Source organism: Solanum verrucosum, unplaced genomic scaffold (assembly GCF_900185275.1).
Source record: "Solanum verrucosum unplaced genomic scaffold, falcon-dt-bn FXZP01000230.1, whole genome shotgun sequence".
NCBI classification, from domain to species: Eukaryota; Viridiplantae; Streptophyta; class Magnoliopsida; order Solanales; family Solanaceae; genus Solanum; species Solanum verrucosum.
The window spans coordinates 1,201,862-1,220,220 of record NW_026019954.1 but is presented as its reverse complement, the minus strand read 5'-3'; the positions used below and the strand labels follow the sequence as shown (position 1 = coordinate 1,220,220).

The following is an 18,359-nucleotide window of genomic DNA, read 5'->3' as shown; positions in this document are numbered from 1 at the left end:
TCTAGTTTTTGGACGATAGGAACACCAATGTCATAAAAGTATGACGGAGGATATCCGCATACCATTTACGATAGTTCGGGGTATATCTGTCCTTTTTCCCTATTATAAAATATGAATAATATCATATTTCATGTGTTCACTTTATTTTTAACTTATCAAGAAAAATTATTTATTTTTTTCTATTTTATCCTCAACATTCGTAAAAGTGAACGGAGAGAGTAACATGCAAAGGCGAACTTTGTGGAGGGATGATTTTGAACTTTACTTTGCACCATGAGGCTCCAAGTTCAAAACTAGTCATAGTAAATGAGATTCAAATCTAGTCCCCCTCACCTCTGAGGTGTGCAACGTTTAGTTTTAGTGTCTTTGTATATATCAATGAAAGTTCGATGTGAAGCCCTTCCACACCAGTATGAATCATCTCCTCTCGAGATTGGTTCTTCCAAAGATTTCGAATTTGCATTAGAGATTGAGCAAGTGTCATCAGTCTAGGACATAAATGATAACTTATAGTGTTTTTCGCGTAAGTTTTAAAATTTTAATTTTTAAAATATTAAATTAATTTACTCTAATTTATATTTAAATATATAATTAATCAAATTAACTCCAAAATACTACACGGAAAAAGAGTGATTTAAAAAAATATTCAATCAAGATTTTCATATAGTCAGATTGTCTATTTAAATTTGTTGTTATTATGTTGAACCATTCTTTTTCTGAGATTCAAAAAGAAGCCTGCAAATAATATAATCCATTTGTGATGAGTGATGACCACCAAAGCTATGCCTTTTTTATTCCAACTTCCTTTGTGTCGTCAAGGATCTACACACGTATAATTTTCCTCTAAGGTAATGACCAATTTTCTAACAACAAAACTCAAAAACTCACATTTTTCATCCAGAAGAAATCAAGAAAGATTCTCCTATTCAATAGGAAGGAGGAACTTGCTCGGATGATAAACATTCATCACTTTCAACCTTAAGGTTCTGAGCTTAGTCACCAAGGAAGCAAAAAGGTGGGAGCTTCTAGAAAGGGTAAAAAGAAAAGATCTCCTTTAAGAACAAAAACAACCAACCACCATCAAATCCAAGCAAAACATAAATTTGGAATACAAAATTGGAACTAAATTGTTGTTGAAAAAAAACATTTTCACAGTTCCATACATCTAACGATTCGACAAGCAAGCTCCACAGTAGTCAGTCCCATGGCAGGAATTTTGAGCAAAAAATCATCCCGACACTAGGATATGGAAATTGAAAGATCAATGGCAAATCATGTCCATTGACTTTTAACACAAGAACACATGCAGCAGTCGCAAGATTCATCCATCAGTAACCAAAATTCCCTACTTTCCAATATAACACAAGCAAAATACATCCATAATGCACTAACAATAATTTCCTTACAAGAGCGAAAAACAACCAAATTCTTCAAGGCTATATAAGGGAGATGAGAATGTAATATGTTACTTTTTACAGTTACCGAGAATCGTAACAACACTTTTAAATGCAAGAATAGACTAAAATGATCAAAAGAAATTGCAACTGGTCAGGAAGGAGGAACTTCTTTTGCTACTTCTTGCATAATCTATATTCAGGTGAGTTTGATCGCAAAGGTGATAAAGGCTGCCTCAAAGAATCAACCTCGCTGAAATCAAGTTTTCCCTCTACTGGACTGCTTATCTTGGGGCTTGATTTCCTTTTGTTGCCCTGCGAGCACTGGTTAAAGGTTAAACAAAACTTAAGCTATGAGCGCAACATAGAGAGGAAACAAAAGAACAGACTAAAAGAAACTCGTATAAGCTTACCTTGCCAGAAGAAGGTTTTCCACCAGAACCAGGTGTGTGTTTCTCTTTCTGGTACAGCCTTATCAGCCTTTTATTTGCCTCATCCAAAACATTGTTTTGTTCAAACAATATGTTCACCTAAAATCAGAAAATTATCCCTTTTTTCTTAGTTTACTAGGCAGGCAGGAGATCAAACACTTTCTTTCTCTTTAAATCTACTCACCTCATCTTCAGCTTTATGGAGGTTTATCCTCAAATGTTCCTTGTCTTTCTGCAGAGTATTGACCTCAGCAACCAGAGCAATAACCTTTTGTGTTGATGGCCTCAATCTATCAAAGCAAAAGGCGCCCAGCTAAAAATTAAAACAAAACACAAAACTGTAGGCATTTGGAGAAACAGAAGTTGAACTCACCGCTTCCACTTCGTCATCAACCTTTGACAAACTTCTACACCACTATTTGCCTCCAGAAACGCATGTGATGTCGATGCAACATCATCTCTACCAATCACAGTTTCCAGCAAATTGTCAAGCAGATTCTGTTCCAACGAAGCATCATCTGTGGCTGTGTCATCCTTCAAGAATGAGTAAAGTAATCTAATTATTAGCCTCAAGAAGAAAGATTCTACTTCTAGCAATCTAGAGATGTATCAAATAGGATCTATAACTAACTAATTGACCGACTACATTGACCATGTTATTTTCCAAGCAGCCAATTAGTTAGGTTTCCAAGTAATCAGAGGGCTAATTGCATATCCTCAGAAGAATGATCTAATTATCTGAATGGCCGTTACACATGAAAAGGCACAACTTGAATCCCGGGAAAGAGAAAGGAAGCGTTATTCACAGAGCAATCACCAGTTATTTTACTGATATCAAGGAAAAATAAAATTAGACCAATAAGCTCTCTCATTCTCATAACCACCAAAAGTTTGGACAGGAGTTTCATTACTTAATATTATGTTACATTACCAGTATCCGACACTGGATCTAGGTGTCAGATTCATAAATCACATAAATCTAGGATCCGAAATATATAAAGGCCATTGAGAGTCAAAATAAATATAATGTTTTGTTAGTTAAGTATCTATTTTTTTTATAAGGATTGAAATGTCTACAATATTATTTAGTTTGTTCTACATTAACACATATATAGTAGTACAAACAAAAACAAAAAAGAAGAAGACCAATAAAGAGTAGTAGGAAAATGTAATAGAAAAGGGGCCTAAAAGCCCAATTCTGTTACAGGAAATGGAGAACAAAAATTACTCCCTATCGGAACCTGGACAGAGACAACAACAATTCCACTGGCATGCCAATGTTGTCATGTCAACACCGGTCAACAACGACATGGGAGAATTCACATAACATTGATCGTATGTCTAAAATCCTAAAATCGAGACATTGACACAACACAAGGTTTGAGAGACCTTGGCCTAACGAACGCTACCATTGAAGAACTTCAACCACATCATAACTCATGGTTAAAGAATGAGACGATCAACAAAGTCAAACCCTTCATATTATCCAGATACAATAGCTGTATAGCATTTGGGTCGAAAACTTTCTCACGTCAGAACCAACTTCAAAGATCCTAATGAAAAATTGGGAATAGTTAAAAATGCATTTGCTTGCCAAACTCCCAACATCATAGAAGACATATGTGTATGCTAAAATGGAGATCTTATCAGAAAAAAAAGTGTGACACTAGTAGGTTTTAGAGACCTTAGGCCTAAATAAACATTGTTACCAGAGATTTTTTTTTGACTTCATAACTTTTACTTCAAGAATAAATGGACATATTGTTGCCAAGAATGGCCTCAAACCAAACTGTAAGTCACCATCAAAGATACATAAATCACATCATAACTCATAGATGAATAAGGCAATTAACAACGTACGTATACCTAATTCTGAAAATCCAAAAGTGGAGACCTTATGCCTAAAACCCTAAAAATGGAGACAGTGGTACAACATAGGGTTTAAGAGACCTCTAGCTTAATGTACGCTACCATCAGAGTTATTTAACCACATCATAACCCATGGTTGAAAAATTGGGGAGTCAACAAAGCAGTGAGCCTCATGATATCTAGATAAAACAGCTCTATGAAGCTTTCTGGGTCGGAAACCCCTTTCATGTTTGAGTAGATATAAAAAACCCTAATGAAATAATGTGAATAATTAATGTTGTAGCAAAAATTCATCTGTTATCATCTATTTCAAGTAAATGCATTCAACTTACACTGAATCTCTTAAAAGTACTCTGGGATGCAAATTTAGAAACTTTACCACAACATATCTTGAAGTACCCTTTGGGCAAAAAGTTGAGAGCGTCCACCAATTAGCAATGTTTATCAGAAAATGTGTAAGAAAACTAGCTTCTTGGAAGAAGCAATATAATTGCTATAAGATGACCAGACTTACTAATTGTGTGCTTCATAACATACCTACGTACATAATGGTATTACATACGACAACAACATCATACACAGTGTAGTCCAACATTGTTGGGTCTTGGGAAGGTAGAGTGTATGCATACCTTACTTCTACCTGAGGTAGAGAGGTTGTTTTTGATAGAACTCCGGCACAAGGCAAAAACAGTCTAGGAAAAGACATAATGAAAGAACAATAGACAATAGATAGTAACATAATAGTACTACAACAAAATAATACTACAAAGAAACTACACTAAATAATAAATAATCACAGAAATCGAAGAACAAGAAACTACAAGAGTAGTCCTACGACTACTAGTAGCACTCCTACCTACTAGTATGGACACACTCCTACCTAGTAACCTTCTACCCTAATTCGTGTCCTCCACATCTTCCTCTCTAAGGTCATGTCCTCCACATCTTCCTATCTAAGGTCATGTCCTAGATAAGTTACAATTATGTCCTATCATATCTAATCACCTCTCCCCAACACTTCATTGGTCTACCTCTCCCTCTCCTAAATCCATCAATACAAATTTCTCACACCTCCGTACTAGGCATATGTGCATCTCCTCATCACATGCTCGAACCATCTCAACCTTACTTCTCACGACTTGTCTTAGCTATATTCAATTTTAATTATATCTCTTCTAGTATGGACCCACACACCTATCACAACATCCTCATCATCTTCTCGATGTGAGAGTTCTTGACCGGCTAATACTCCGCACTATTCAACATAGTTGGTCTAACTACCACTCTATGGAATTTGCCTTTAAGTCTAGGTTATCACACTAAACTTCAGATGCAAACCTCCATTTCATACTAGACATTGTAATATAAGCTCCCTTAATTTTTCTTCACAACTTCTGTTCATACTTAGTTGGTTCCAAATTTTATGCAATAAATCATTTTATGTAAATACTTTGGAGACCTAAGTTAGTACATTCAGAACAACATTAAATTTTAAAATTAAAAGGAAGTCACCCATGTTGGCCTGATAAATGCTATAAACAATTCATCAATAACACCACATAACATTGAATAAACATAAAGTTAAACATGGGAGGGAACCAAGAGAAAAAAAAAAGGGGAATTACATACCATTTGGGTCTCATATTGACACTTGTAGAAATGCAATTCTTCAGATAACTTTCGAACCTCTTCCTCCAAGTCATAAACACGAATCTCAGCTTCCTTTGCTCTCTCATCTGCCTCATTTCCAAAATCCATTAATGCCTCACGGTCATGATCATACAAAGCGCACTCTTTCTCCCACCTCTTACACTGAGCCAACAAATTCGAACACTCCACCGCCAACCTCTGATTTTCATCCACAAACCTCTTCAGTGCCGAAGCATTCATACTTGACTCAGCCTAACAAGTAAAAACATCAACAATTAAGAGAAGAAGCACAAAATAAAATAAAATCTTAACATAAGCATATGAAATTTTCTATATATACAAAGATAAATAAAAGAAGATCAATATTTAAAACAAACATTTCAGTATTTTTATTAAAGTAAATCAAAGAGGAGAGTATAAGGTAAAAACCCTAGTGCGCTCAATCGTTTCATCTTTCTCTTTCAATTTGGCTTGTAGAGAAAAATATTGATTCCGAAGACGAACAAGGGATTCTTCAGATGCTCGAAGCTTTAATTGAAGCGTTTGTGACGAAACAGGGAGACCAAGAGAGTACTCAATCGATTCACGAATGTAATCTTCGGTCTCTTGCGAAAGATCCATTTTGAAACTTCAAACAAACCGTAAACTCCGATTAAATGTTTCCGGCGATGGGAATTGAAAATCGATCTTCCCGGCTACCGAAATTTGATCGGAGAGTTGTGCGTAGTGAGAGCGGTTGCGGTCTGAAATGAGGGGTTTTGGGGTCTGAATTGTATATATATATATCTTTTTTTCTTTATAGTGATTGTTTGGAATTTCGAATTGGGAAGTGGAAGATCTAGCCGTTACAACTTAAAAGATTTGTTTGTGTATTTAAATGTTGGACTCAAGGAGATGATTAATGCAAAGGTTCTTTTGACTATTAGTTAAATTTTTCTTTCTATTTTTTAAAATGGCAAATATCATTTATGAAAGGGAAAAAAGACATAAATTCCCCCTTGAACTTGTTCCGAAAAGTCAATTATACATTTAAACTATTTTAGTGACCTATTACACACCTATACTATTCAAAAATAAATTTTCTTACCCCTAAAACTGATGTGGCAAAAAAAAAAAAAAAAAAAAAAAAATAGGCGCGTAAATTTGAAATTAAAGTAAAAAAAAAATTTAGAATCCTCTTTTCCACCCCCCCCCCCTCCCCCACACCTCTTCTTCTTCAAACCCCACCCATTGTCCTCTTCTTCTTCATTCTTTATTTTCATCACACTTCTTTATTTTTGGGAAAATGCATAAATACCTCCCAACCTAAGCCTGAAATCTTAGAGACACACTTATACTATACTAAGGTCCTATTACCCCCGAACTTATTTTATAAATAATTTTCTACCCCTTTTCGGCCTACGTGGCACTATCAACCAGATAACTTGAAAAAATTGTCAACACGCATTGGGCCCTGAAGATAGTGTCACGTAGGCCGAAAAAATTATTTATAAAATAAGTTTGGGGGGTAATAGGACCTTAGTATAATTTAAGTGTGTCTTTGAGATTTCAGGCATTGGTTGGGGGGTACTTATGCATTTTTCCTTTATTTTTTATCAAAATCTTAGAGCACAATTTTTTTTTGATTTGCAATTAGGTTAATTCCCATAGATTTGTTAGTGAATAATTGTATTTTATCTAGAAAAAAATTGATTGATTGCTTCTATCTTCTTCTTTTTTTGACTTTGTTAAAGAAGTTTTGGTTGTTAATCAATTTTTCGTTTTGGTAGTAATAGCAGCTTTATGGGTTTGATGGTGATGGGTGGCGGGTGACAAACATTAATGTCACGCCCTGAGATTATCCCCGAGACGTGGACACGGGACCTAGGACCACAAATGATCTCAAGCTAACCCTGTTGGCTTGATCATGAGCATACTAAAGATAATAAACTAATGCGGGAGCTAAATCATAAATAAAAATGAAAAGATGGGGAATACCCATATACTATAACTGAGATAAATGATAACTGATGAGTTTAATACAAAGATGATATTAACTCAATACTAAGTTGAATTTAACTATGTCTGAAAAATAGCCTTTAACTGACTAGAAATACTAGGACAAGCCCCAGCTAAGTTCAGCAAAACTAAACACTAAAGGACTAAAAATAATACTGAAAAGAGACTCATGACTATTGTCCTCGGAGAATGAGGACTCACCACTGATTCTGCTGAACTAGAGATCGGGAACTGTTGAGAACCTGAACCTACATCACGAGAAGATGTAGCACACGTATGGGTCAGTACTTGAAAGGTACTGAGCATGCATGATAGAATACAGCTGGAATAACATGTAACTGAATAAAGCAAATAAGCAATGACATAATCTGAACATGATATAGATACTGAATGCTGAGATAACTGAATGCAGTGACCAATTTATAACATACTGAAACTGAATACTAACTACTGATAAATGGTCAATGCAATAGAATCTGATTGAACTGTGGGAGCTACTAATAACTGATAATAAAACCACATGAGCTAAATGTGGAGTCCGATATATACGCCCCATCGAGAGGACCCAATATACCCTGCTAGAGGTATAGAGACATACTCGCGTGATCACAGAAATGATGCCCATAGAGGGGACTTACAACCTACATGGCTAGTAGTTCTGGGACTATTTGGGTACGCTGAACCTTAGTCCAACTCGATATTATGCTACTCCCAATGAATTAAGTAATTAACACATTATGACTGAATTTCTGTAAGTTACCGATAGCTCGAACTGAACATGCAAAACTGAGTATGCAACAATTAAACTGATATTGATGCATTAATAATTGAGGCATGTATAACTGAATAGCTGAAATATCTGACCTAGTATGTGTAATTCAAGAACTAAAGAAATACATAGCTAAGGTTCTGAAATTCATGCAATAAACTGAATATTAACATACTAATCTGATTTGGATCATTCTGACAGCTAAGAATCCAATAATTCTAATATTAAAGAAACCCTATGTCTAGTCATAATAAGAGAATCAAGAAACTGACTGAAAACTAGGGATCTAATGGATGAAAGGAACCCATTAGTGAAATCCCACATACCTGGTGACGAATTTCACGGATTTCTGGGCTGGAACTGAAGAAAACTTGTTGCGTTCTTGAACTAGGGTTCTTGACTTCTTTCTCCTCTTAGCGTTCTAATTTTCTAAGTTTTGATTAATGATTTGACTTAGGTAAGTTATAGTTATGTTTCTAGGCTTAAACTGAATAAAACCTCATAATTTAGGGTCTAAACGACGTAGCTTAGGGGTCCAACGAAATAGGAAAAGACCAAAAGACCCCTGACTTAACTGTTGTCGGAGTGATTGACAGATGAGACCTACGGGTCGTGTATCAAACGACGGTCCGTGCTAGTCGACCGTAGTTTGTGTCAGAGGCTGGGTAAATGAGTCTTGATCCACGGACACAGACCACGAACCGTGTGTCTGTTTGTGGGTCGAGACTTGACCGATTTTCTGAGCTGGGTTTGGGGAGGGGTTGCAGTGGTGAACCACAGACCACCAGCATGGGCCGTGGTCTGACCTACTGTCTGTGGGTTGCACCTGTAACTTCTCAAAATCTGCATTTTGGTCTATCTAGGATACAGGGTGTTACAATTAAAAGAGGTAATTGAAGGTGGTGAAGAAGAAAAAATTGATATTGATAATGGTGGTGGTGATATTTGGTGTTGGGTGATAGAGAAGACGAAGAATTGAAGGTGATATAGTGGTGGTGAAGAACAAAATCAATAGTGAAGGTGGGGCCGGATATGATTTTCCGATGAAATGAGAATTGAAAATTGGTGGGATTAGTGAGGAAGAAGATATAATTATTAGAGAATTAAAACAATTAATTAGGGATTAGTTATAGTAAAATATAGTTAACAAAAGAAAAGTTAATTAATAAAGAAAAGAAAACAAAAAATTATAATCTATGACATGACGCTAACGTAGCGCTGATGTGGCAGCGAGTGTAATACACCACATAATGTGAGAGTGGTGTTACACGTCTCAAGGTGGTAATATATTCACTTTTGAATAGTTAAGGTGTTTAATAGGTCACCATGATAGTTTAAGCGTGTAACTGACTTTTCGGAACAAGTTCAGGGGAGAATCTATGCCTTTCCCTTTATGAAACTTAACAAAATGTTAGACTATCATCTAATATCTATAAAATCATAGATTATGATCTAACTTTATTTCATAAGCTTTATTGTAAGCCATAAAATTATAAATTGCAAAAACTGATTAATGGCTAAATTTTAACTTGTATATGAATTTTTTTTATAATCAAACACTAATTTTTAAATAATATTAAAATATCTTTATAAAAAAAAGTGAATAATTTCATGGGTTCTAGGGTTAGGCGTAGAGCGGAGTCCATTTGAATTTTCAATTGGGAGAAAATTAAAAAGTTTCATCGGCGTCCTATTTTGGTCGTGCCATTTAACTTGCTCCCGTTTTGCATTATCTTATTGTATGAATACCTAATTTAGATAATTTCAGATAAAAAAAATATTTTTCTTTTATTTATGTATACAGATATACATTGACTGAAACTATAGTCAGTTTGTACATGAACTTGAGTCGCATACATTAAAATCAAATGAATACAAAATAGTTTGTTGGATTAATTGTTGTTTTGACAAATTGATGATTAGAGTTTGTTCTTCACATAGAGCTGAACTTATGTTTAAATTTGAGTTTATTTGTAGTAGATTCAAGATGTTGAGTTTATGTGTTGGATTATTGAAATTCAAAGAACAAATATTTATTTATTTTTGACAAAAAAAATTAATAAATAAGCAGGCACATATAACTAGAATTTTAGCTAATTTTTATATGTACGTCAGTCATGCCTAATTTTAAACACATGATTAAAATTTCAACCAATCTTTACATGCACCTTAGTAAAAGTGTCTGAGGGTAGCTTTGGCAAGTTAGATAAAATTTTCAGTCAAAAATATTTAAAATTTGCTTTGTCAAGTCCACAATTCTAGGAAAATATGCTTGAACTTGGCTTTTGCAAGTCATACCAAACTTTAAGCAGAAATATCTAAAATTTATTCTTCACAAGACAATACTTCAAGTCCGAATATCTGAAGTTGTTGTGACTAAACTTTGCAAGAAAATTTTAACTTCGAACAAGTTTCTATATCTACAGAAGAAGATCCATAATTATCAAAATGATAAAAGTTTTCCTCTTACCCCAAACACAATATGTATTTATTTTTATACGAATTCGCACCTCAAATTTCACTCACAATTATATATATATATATATAAAGTGTTGTATAAATTATGTATGAAATAGGTATGTAATTGTACCGTATAAAGATAAGGAGACATGTTTAGACTTTTTCTTCTTATTATTAAATTTGCTACAAAGTGTAATTGCTACGTTTGGTAAACAAAATTTAAAAGTACATATATTAGTAATATAGGATTTTTCTTCAGTGACGTAAAAATTCTTAATTAATTTTGTATCTAAGAAATTGCAATTTTAACTGATCCAAATAAATATGGACTGCATCGACTCTTTTAAGTATTTTGAATGAATCGGTTTTGTAATTTCGAGTTTTTGTGAGCTTATAAGTTAAGTTCCTATTTGCTTCCTTTTCTTCTTACCAAATAATAAACATCCAAATAAAATATTTGTATCAAAATTTGTCTTCATGCAAATAACGAAATTATTATAAAGGTAAATACCTAGCAACAGAAGCATTACAATTTGGGAATTAACAAATCCAAACATAAAAACTTTGTACTAAAACAAAAAAGTAGTCATCATGAAAATTAATAAATTTCAAACATAGTAAAATCATGTTTCCTATCTAGTGTCACAACTCCTCTAAAGCCAAAGACAAACACTGAGACAATAATAATATTTCAATATGAATTAATCTTCCATTGGCTTAATAGGGTAGATATATTGACTTAAGTATATATGATCTTATGTTTTATGGGTAATTTAAAAAACTCAGTCTTAGTGCATGTTTGGCAATCTATTCAAAATACTTTTAAATGTAATTTTCTCAAAAGTCCCTTTCAAGAAAGTACTTTTAGGAGAAAACTACATTTTTTAACTTATGGAAAATTACTTGTGTTAAAAATTTGGCCAAACAAACTACGTATTAATTGTAAAGACTTAACACGTGATGTAGCCCCAAGAATTAGACTGGTAAACCACAAATTACCCGAACTAATTGACTTTGAATCGACAGAAATGATACCAAATAAGAACTTTTATACTAGTGAACATAGCCAGCAAAGTAGTTTAAAAAATAGTCGCAATTTAAATATATGGCAAAATGATTGACAAATTGCCACAAACATCTTCAATTTCAAGTTATTAGAAACTCCAAATATGGTTTGAGATGTAAGTTAATTTCCGAAAAAATATTTATTTTATCATTTATATGGTAAAAAAAAATTACTATCTCATATAAAAGATTTGATAAAACATTTAAAGGAGATATTTCAACCTATAAAATATCTTTATTTATTTATTTATTTCATTCTACTTTAAAAATCGTAAAATATAGCAAGCTGCTAGTAATACAATGATATACTTTAATATATTTATCAAATTGTTCGATAAATAAATAATTCCCCCGTGGAGCATACAGTTGTTGAGGATATAATAATTAATAAGTACACTTCTGAAAAACATCTGTAGAACCATGTGGATTCTATAATAAAGTGATATAAATAACATACTAAAATATTTATTGATGCCAATATTTTACAAGTGGAATCAAACTTATATCTAAAGAAAAATAAAATACAAATGATACATAGTGTATAATAAGTGGAAGAACAACAATTACCAATCCATTATTTCTTTTTTCCATCATTTGACGAATTTTGTACCTTCACTGTCAATTGATTAGAGATAAATGCCTCCAACTTTTCATCCACTTCTTCAACCTATATAATCATCAATCATACCAAACAAGATTAATTTCTGTAAATATTCATCAACAAAGCGATTAAAAATGCACATTTTAAGTAATTAAAGATTAAATATCATAATCATTAAGGACTGAAATTAAAATTTATCAATAACAAAGGGATCAAAATGAAATCAACCCATTCGAAATCTATTCTACAGTATAATAACAACTATCACTAATTTGATTGATCATCTGAATAAATGATACTGTGTTTATATTAATTACATATTTTTAACTCAATTTTTTTTTTTTTTTAAAATTGCATAATTTTTAAAAAGAATTGCTAAGTAGGTGAAAGTTAAAATTGAGGGAAAAAGACAAAATTAACCTTGTCCATGAGATCTTGAACTATTTGAGCATCCTTTTCAGTTTCTTCAGCTAAATGTTCAATGGATTCCACTATGCCTCTAAGTTTTCCACCTTCCGGCAGCTTCGCAGCAAATTCCTCCGCCGCCCTGTCCACATCGTCCGCCACTTTTTCCACCGCTTCCGCCACCTTCTCCACCGTCTCCGCCGCAAGTGAAACTTGCTCTATTGAACGTTGATCCCAAATCAATTTTTTTTTTTTTTATAAATAAAATAAAAAGTATACCAAAAAATAAATATATTTATCCGATCCTTACTTGTTACTGTTAATAATCTTGCTGTTATCAAAGGTACTGTTACACCTAATCCCACAGCCCAGCTAACCCTGCCAATAACATTTAATTATTATGTGAAATTAAGTAAGAATACTCAAAATTTACGTGCATTATTTAACTTGTTTAAAAAAAAAATTCATACCAAGAATTTTCACCAGTTGGCAAAAAGGGAACAACACTTGAAAGCAGATCTCCTGTCTCAGCAGTTGCATGGACAACTAAATCCCTATACATCACCACAATTTTTATGATCACTTTGACTGAACACGTAATTTAAGAAAAAAAAAGAAACTTATGAAATGTATCAATATCTTTTATTGAGACAGAATAAAAAGAAAAGTGAATCATACAAAATATCGTAAGATAAATTACCTCGTGTTTTTGTTAGTTTTTCGTAGAACACCAGATCTGTTGGAGGTGGTAACAGTGAGAACACGATCGCCATTGTTGATTTTAGAATTGACTAAAGGATTGAAGATCTGAGTTATAGATCTGCTGCTGCTGCAAGGATTAACTAAATTTGTTGACATGCAACAAGCTGCTGGGATCATAATTAGTGACATAGTTTGTACTAAGATTTATTTATTTTCTTGAGTCTTTTTCTTTTGGGAAGATCTCTATTCTTTATAGATCTAATAAGAAAGAAAGAAATGTAGTAGCCAAATGAGAAGTCAACTTAGATAGATATAGTACTCACATTTATTAGGTGCATTGAAGTAGTCGAATTTGTGCTACATAGTAGTAATATAATTGTTCAGATATCTTTTTTTTAATATATACTCTACTTAATTAATTAATTAATTGCACTTTGGAATATTATAATAAAAAAGATCCTTTCTTAATATAATATAGTCAATTCATGGGGAACGAATGGGTTTGAATAAAGAATATATAGTATTATATCATTGACCAGTAGCTCATATTATTATACTTTTAAGACCTAACACGCCAACTTGCTTTTCATACGAATAAAAGTTAAATATAGATAAAACGAAAAAAAAGAAGAAAAAAAGATGCATCTGAAGGTGTGTCCTCTCTTTTTTGGACAATCATTTGCTAGACCTACTATATATTTGAAGAAGGTGCATCACTTTAATCGTTATGCAAATTAAGGATCGATTTCTCAGATGAATTTTAACTTTTTTTTAATTAACAGAGTAATTTTTAAAATAATATTGAACTATTAGTTGAGTGAACATAAGAGAAATCAACTTTCCGAATCATAATATAACAAATTAACTTTTCCTAAGCTGCAATCTCATTTTTTCCGACATATATTATTAAACTGTGTATTAAATATTGAATCATGAAATCATGATGATATCAAAAATTTCAGTTTCAATAAGATAATTTGATTTTTAACAAAATATGACTCTTACTTTTCACAGTCATTTGCAATTCTTATTTTGAATTGCTTAATATTTTTTTCATATCAAATTAAATTACATCACATTAATTGAAGCCCAGAAAATAATATTAGTCCTAATGTGGTGGGTTTTTATTTAACCAAAAAAACTGTAGAACAAAAATAACATAAAATATTACTAGTTGCCCACGTGTTTATCCTGATTTTAGTCCTTTCTTTACTTACCAACTTTCTGTGAAAGCTACTCTGGAAAAAAAATTGTAGCACAAAAATAGCAGTAGAATAAAGATAGGTTTTACTTTAGTTTTTGTACCATTATATATTTCTAATTAAATTTTTTTTATCATTGATATCCTTTGCTTTCAAACAAAAGTGGTCAATCATGTAAGCTTCCACTAGCATTTTTCTCCTTCAAAAACCACGAGAATCACATGGTATATATACCAATCAAATTATCTTAAAATATAAATGGTGAAGCACGTCTTTTAATTTCCTACGAAATTTTTATTGATTGTTAGGATGAAATGTTTATTTAACTCCAAAATTAGCAAATGCTCAAGCAACGTAGTAATTACTTAATATTTGGCAAGTAAGTTGAGGCGGACATGAGATACTAATTGCACATGATAATGTCTCCCACTTTATTTTAGATCAATGAAATGATTTATATTAACTTAAATTATTAGATATACCTATATAGTCTTTTTTTTTTCTTTGGTATTTCGAACAAGAATTATTGGGAGGGTGGTTGTCCTTTGTTTCGTCATTTCTTTCGTTAATTATCAAGCCCTTGTTTGTGGGATAAACTACTTTATTAGACATACATTACTATCATATATATTAATATTATCTCTACTTTCAAACAATTACATATAGTACCACTTTTAATATTTTATACCATATATTATTGAAGATACAATTTGATACTCACATCCCTTAAAATTAGGATTGATTACTTATCCTTACATTTAAACTACACAATTAACATTTTAATAACAATTAAATATATTTCTCTTTCAACATCTCCTCCAATCTCCAACCCTAATCTCCCCCACCCACCTCCCACTTATTAACGAGTATCAACTGTCGCAAACAACCTGATTCAATGCAAATAATGTAATATCTTTAGAAAATTATATTTTATTGTATAGAGGATGCTACAATATAATGGCAATTAGTGTTATTTGCAAGTAGTTTGTTTGTGCCTTTTGCTGCCAAATTAGTCACAATTTTTTTCTAACAATTTCACTCTTTAGTTGACTCAAATTTCATCTCTGGCGATTTGAGGGCCTTCTTCTTCAAAATTTTATTAGTCGAAGGGACGAAAAAGTGAAATTTGCAATGGCTCTGTCGGAGGTCCGTCAGATCTAGGCAAAGTGAGCAACATTGACAAATCAAAAGGTGAGAGCAAACACCGCCGCGGTGAGATGTCCTGACCAGCTATGAACGTAAATAAGATGAAAGAATTACGCTAATCTTTAATTAATAGAACAAATACACCATTAAGTACATATCAAGTGCAACAATGCTGGATACACATTAAGTGTACATGTCTCTAATTAAGAGTTCGTGTATCTGAGTTAAGATTATATGTATTTATGAGAAAAAAGAATGAAGAATTTTGAATTTTTTTACTTTTGTTCTTGATTTAATGATATGACAGATACTGATCTACCGTCGTGATTTGTTCCTAAATTCATGTGTTTCAGTTACATTTCATATTTAGAACACATAATTCTATGTATATGCATACTATGTATCCAATATACATGTTTTGAATATAGTGTATGAAATTGACACTTGATACATCAAATTAATACTAGATACATATAAAAGATACATGAAATTAAAATTAGATCATATAAATAGATACATGAAATTAATAGTAGATCATATAAATAGATACATGAAATTAATATTAGATCATATAAATAGATACATGAAATTAATACTAGACATATATAACAAATACATGAAATTAATACTAGATACTTCTATGATACATATGAATGTACTTGTATGATACTTATGTATCTAAGTATTTGGTTTGTTGTATACATCATATATTTAAAATAGATACATTAAATTAATGAATTTATTATTTTAAGAGTAATAAAATGAAATTAATCAAATCACATGATCAAGATATACATATTTTTGTCTTTTCTTAATAATATTAATGAATTTATTATTTCAAATAATAATGAAATGAAATTAATTAAATATAGATACTTCCTTGATTTCCGCCTTATATTAAGGGATTTGATTAATTTAAATTTTCAAAATTAATTGTCTATTCGGTAGATACATGTATCTCGCAGATTCAAACTCATGTATCCTATGCATGAAATATGGTAGATGAAGTAATATTTGAAACTATAGGGAATGTTAGTAATTAGGACATAAACTAGTGGGATTTATGTAGTTTGCCCTTGTTTGTGTGAACGAGTTGATTTGAGATGTATAGAGGAAGATTTAAGTTACTGTCAATTAAATTTGTCATTGAAGAATTTAAAATTTAAAATTTAAAATTTAAAATTTGATATGTTGTAAATGTGAATCAATCATTTTAATTAATATAAAAGAATCAAAATATCGAGGAGAGCTCATATCTAAAGTTTGAAAATGTTTAGAAGAGATTTGAGGTGATCGAGATTGAAAAAAAATCGACTCGTTGAGGAAAATGAAATTACGTATATACATTGTAATGATGTATAACGGTGTATATGACCTCTTATACATAATTGTACATCATATATATATATATAGGGAAAATTTTCAAAATGTCAATAATTTAACATTTAATAGGACTCATTGTCAATACTTTCAATATTTAGTAAAAATGTCAGAATTTTAGTTTAATATGTATCTTATTTAAGTTTTTATTATTTGTTTTATTTAAAGAATACAATTATTAAATAATAGAAAGGAGAAATTTAGGGGAGAGAATTTTTTTAAAAAGGAACAATTGCTTAAAAGTCTCATCAGTTACAAAAATTCAAAACTAAATACAAATTCAAAAAAAAAAACACAATGAACTCATCCCACTTGTTCATCAAATTTCTAGTATCGATTTTTAAATTTTCATTGATAATACTCAATTTCTGTTGAAATGAATTTGATTAAATCACATTTTTTATATCCAATCATGGCTTCAACGGATCAGCTTTTAGAACCAAATCGACTTTCGTGAAGAAGAAGAAAAAAAGAGAGAGAATCGGAGAAGAAGGTTGCAAAGAATGAGAGAATGGAGAAGAAGGTTGCAAAGAATGAGAGAATGGAGAAGAAGGTTGCAAAAATTGTATTCATATTAATTTTTGTTTGTCAATTGTTTTTCTTTTACTCAACATTTATATTTTTATTAAGAACATTGTAATTTTTTTTAGTTTGTAGTCATTCCAGTTGGTATGCCAAATTGATTTGTATTTCTTAAACATAGATGTATCATATTTCTTTCACAGTCAATTTGTATTTTTTTTTAGAATATTATATCATTAATTCCTCAACAAATTGTATTATTTTTATTTTGTATGCTATTCTTTTATCTAAATCTTGTATCTTTCTTTAAACGTATTCATATGTAATGATTAGATTATATTGTAATACAATGAATAATATTTTTGTAATATGAATAAAAGAAAAATATATTTGGCAGTTATGTAATAAAATTTTGATCACTGGAATATAATTTTTAGTTTTCACTATGAAAGTAAAATACCAATTTTAATTTGAATGGTAAAGTGAGCACATAAAATACAAAAGTTGTTGATATACAATTATGATGAAAACATAATAAAAAGAAATACAGACTTGTTGTCATTGAAATTGAGATTGAAATACAAAATGAGCACAATAAATACTCACATCAATTGAAATACAAAATTGACTTTGTTGGTATGTCATTATGATGAACACAAAAAAAAAATACAAACTTTTCTGAATACAATGTGAGAGTTAAATACAAAATGATCACAGTAAAATATGCACCACAATATGATATTCAATTTTAATTTGAATGGTAAA

General features: G+C 31.4%; 2 protein-coding genes across 3 annotated transcripts; both read right to left on the bottom strand.

The window, feature by feature from the left end:
- Positions 1-1,459: 1,459 nt before the first annotated feature.
- On the bottom strand, positions 1,460-6,118 carry LOC125814283 (uncharacterized). 2 transcript variants are annotated; one of them, XM_049493750.1, is made up of 6 exons: positions 5,774-6,118; positions 5,324-5,596; positions 2,199-2,359; positions 2,010-2,115; positions 1,808-1,924; positions 1,460-1,718 (listed from the first exon to the last, which is right to left on the bottom strand). In XM_049493750.1, exons 1-6 carry the CDS (start codon positions 5,963-5,965, stop codon positions 1,572-1,574), a joined length of 996 nt encoding a protein of 331 aa, XP_049349707.1. In that variant the 5' UTR covers positions 5,966-6,118; the 3' UTR covers positions 1,460-1,571. The 2 variants fall into 2 exon arrangements, with proteins under 2 accessions (XP_049349707.1, XP_049349708.1); XM_049493751.1 differs by having other exon boundaries at positions 1,460-1,709.
- A 5,957-nt stretch (positions 6,119-12,075) lies between these two features.
- LOC125814294 (uncharacterized) lies at positions 12,076-13,574 on the bottom strand. Its single transcript, XM_049493763.1, has 5 exons — positions 13,343-13,574; positions 13,113-13,196; positions 12,953-13,020; positions 12,658-12,860; positions 12,076-12,303 (listed from the first exon to the last, which is right to left on the bottom strand). Exons 1-5 carry the CDS (start codon positions 13,531-13,533, stop codon positions 12,211-12,213), a joined length of 639 nt encoding a protein of 212 aa, XP_049349720.1. The 5' UTR covers positions 13,534-13,574; the 3' UTR covers positions 12,076-12,210.
- Between the last annotated feature and the right edge of the window lie 4,785 nt (positions 13,575-18,359).

What these genes read in the sequence shown, in the direction of transcription:
- LOC125814283 (XM_049493750.1), bottom strand. Translation starts at nt 5,965, where the DNA reads ATGGATCTTTCGCAAGAGACCGAAGATTACATTCGTGAATCGATTGAG. An exon ending in AAACGATTGAGCGCACTAGG is followed by an intron (nt 5,597 to 5,773) that starts GTTTTTACCTTA and finishes TTTACTTGTTAG; the next exon opens with GCTGAGTCAAGTATGAATGC. An exon ending in GAAAACCTTCTTCTGGCAAG is followed by an intron (nt 1,719 to 1,807) that starts GTAAGCTTATAC and finishes ACCTTTAACCAG; the next exon opens with TGCTCGCAGGGCAACAAAAG.
- LOC125814294 (XM_049493763.1), bottom strand. Translation starts at nt 13,533, where the DNA reads ATGTCACTAATTATGATCCCAGCAGCTTGTTGCATGTCAACAAATTTA. An exon ending in AAGATTATTAACAGTAACAA is followed by an intron (nt 12,861 to 12,952) that starts GTAAGGATCGGA and finishes AACGTTCAATAG; the next exon opens with AGCAAGTTTCACTTGCGGCG. An exon ending in TTCAAGATCTCATGGACAAG is followed by an intron (nt 12,304 to 12,657) that starts GTTAATTTTGTC and finishes ATGATTATATAG; the next exon opens with GTTGAAGAAGTGGATGAAAA.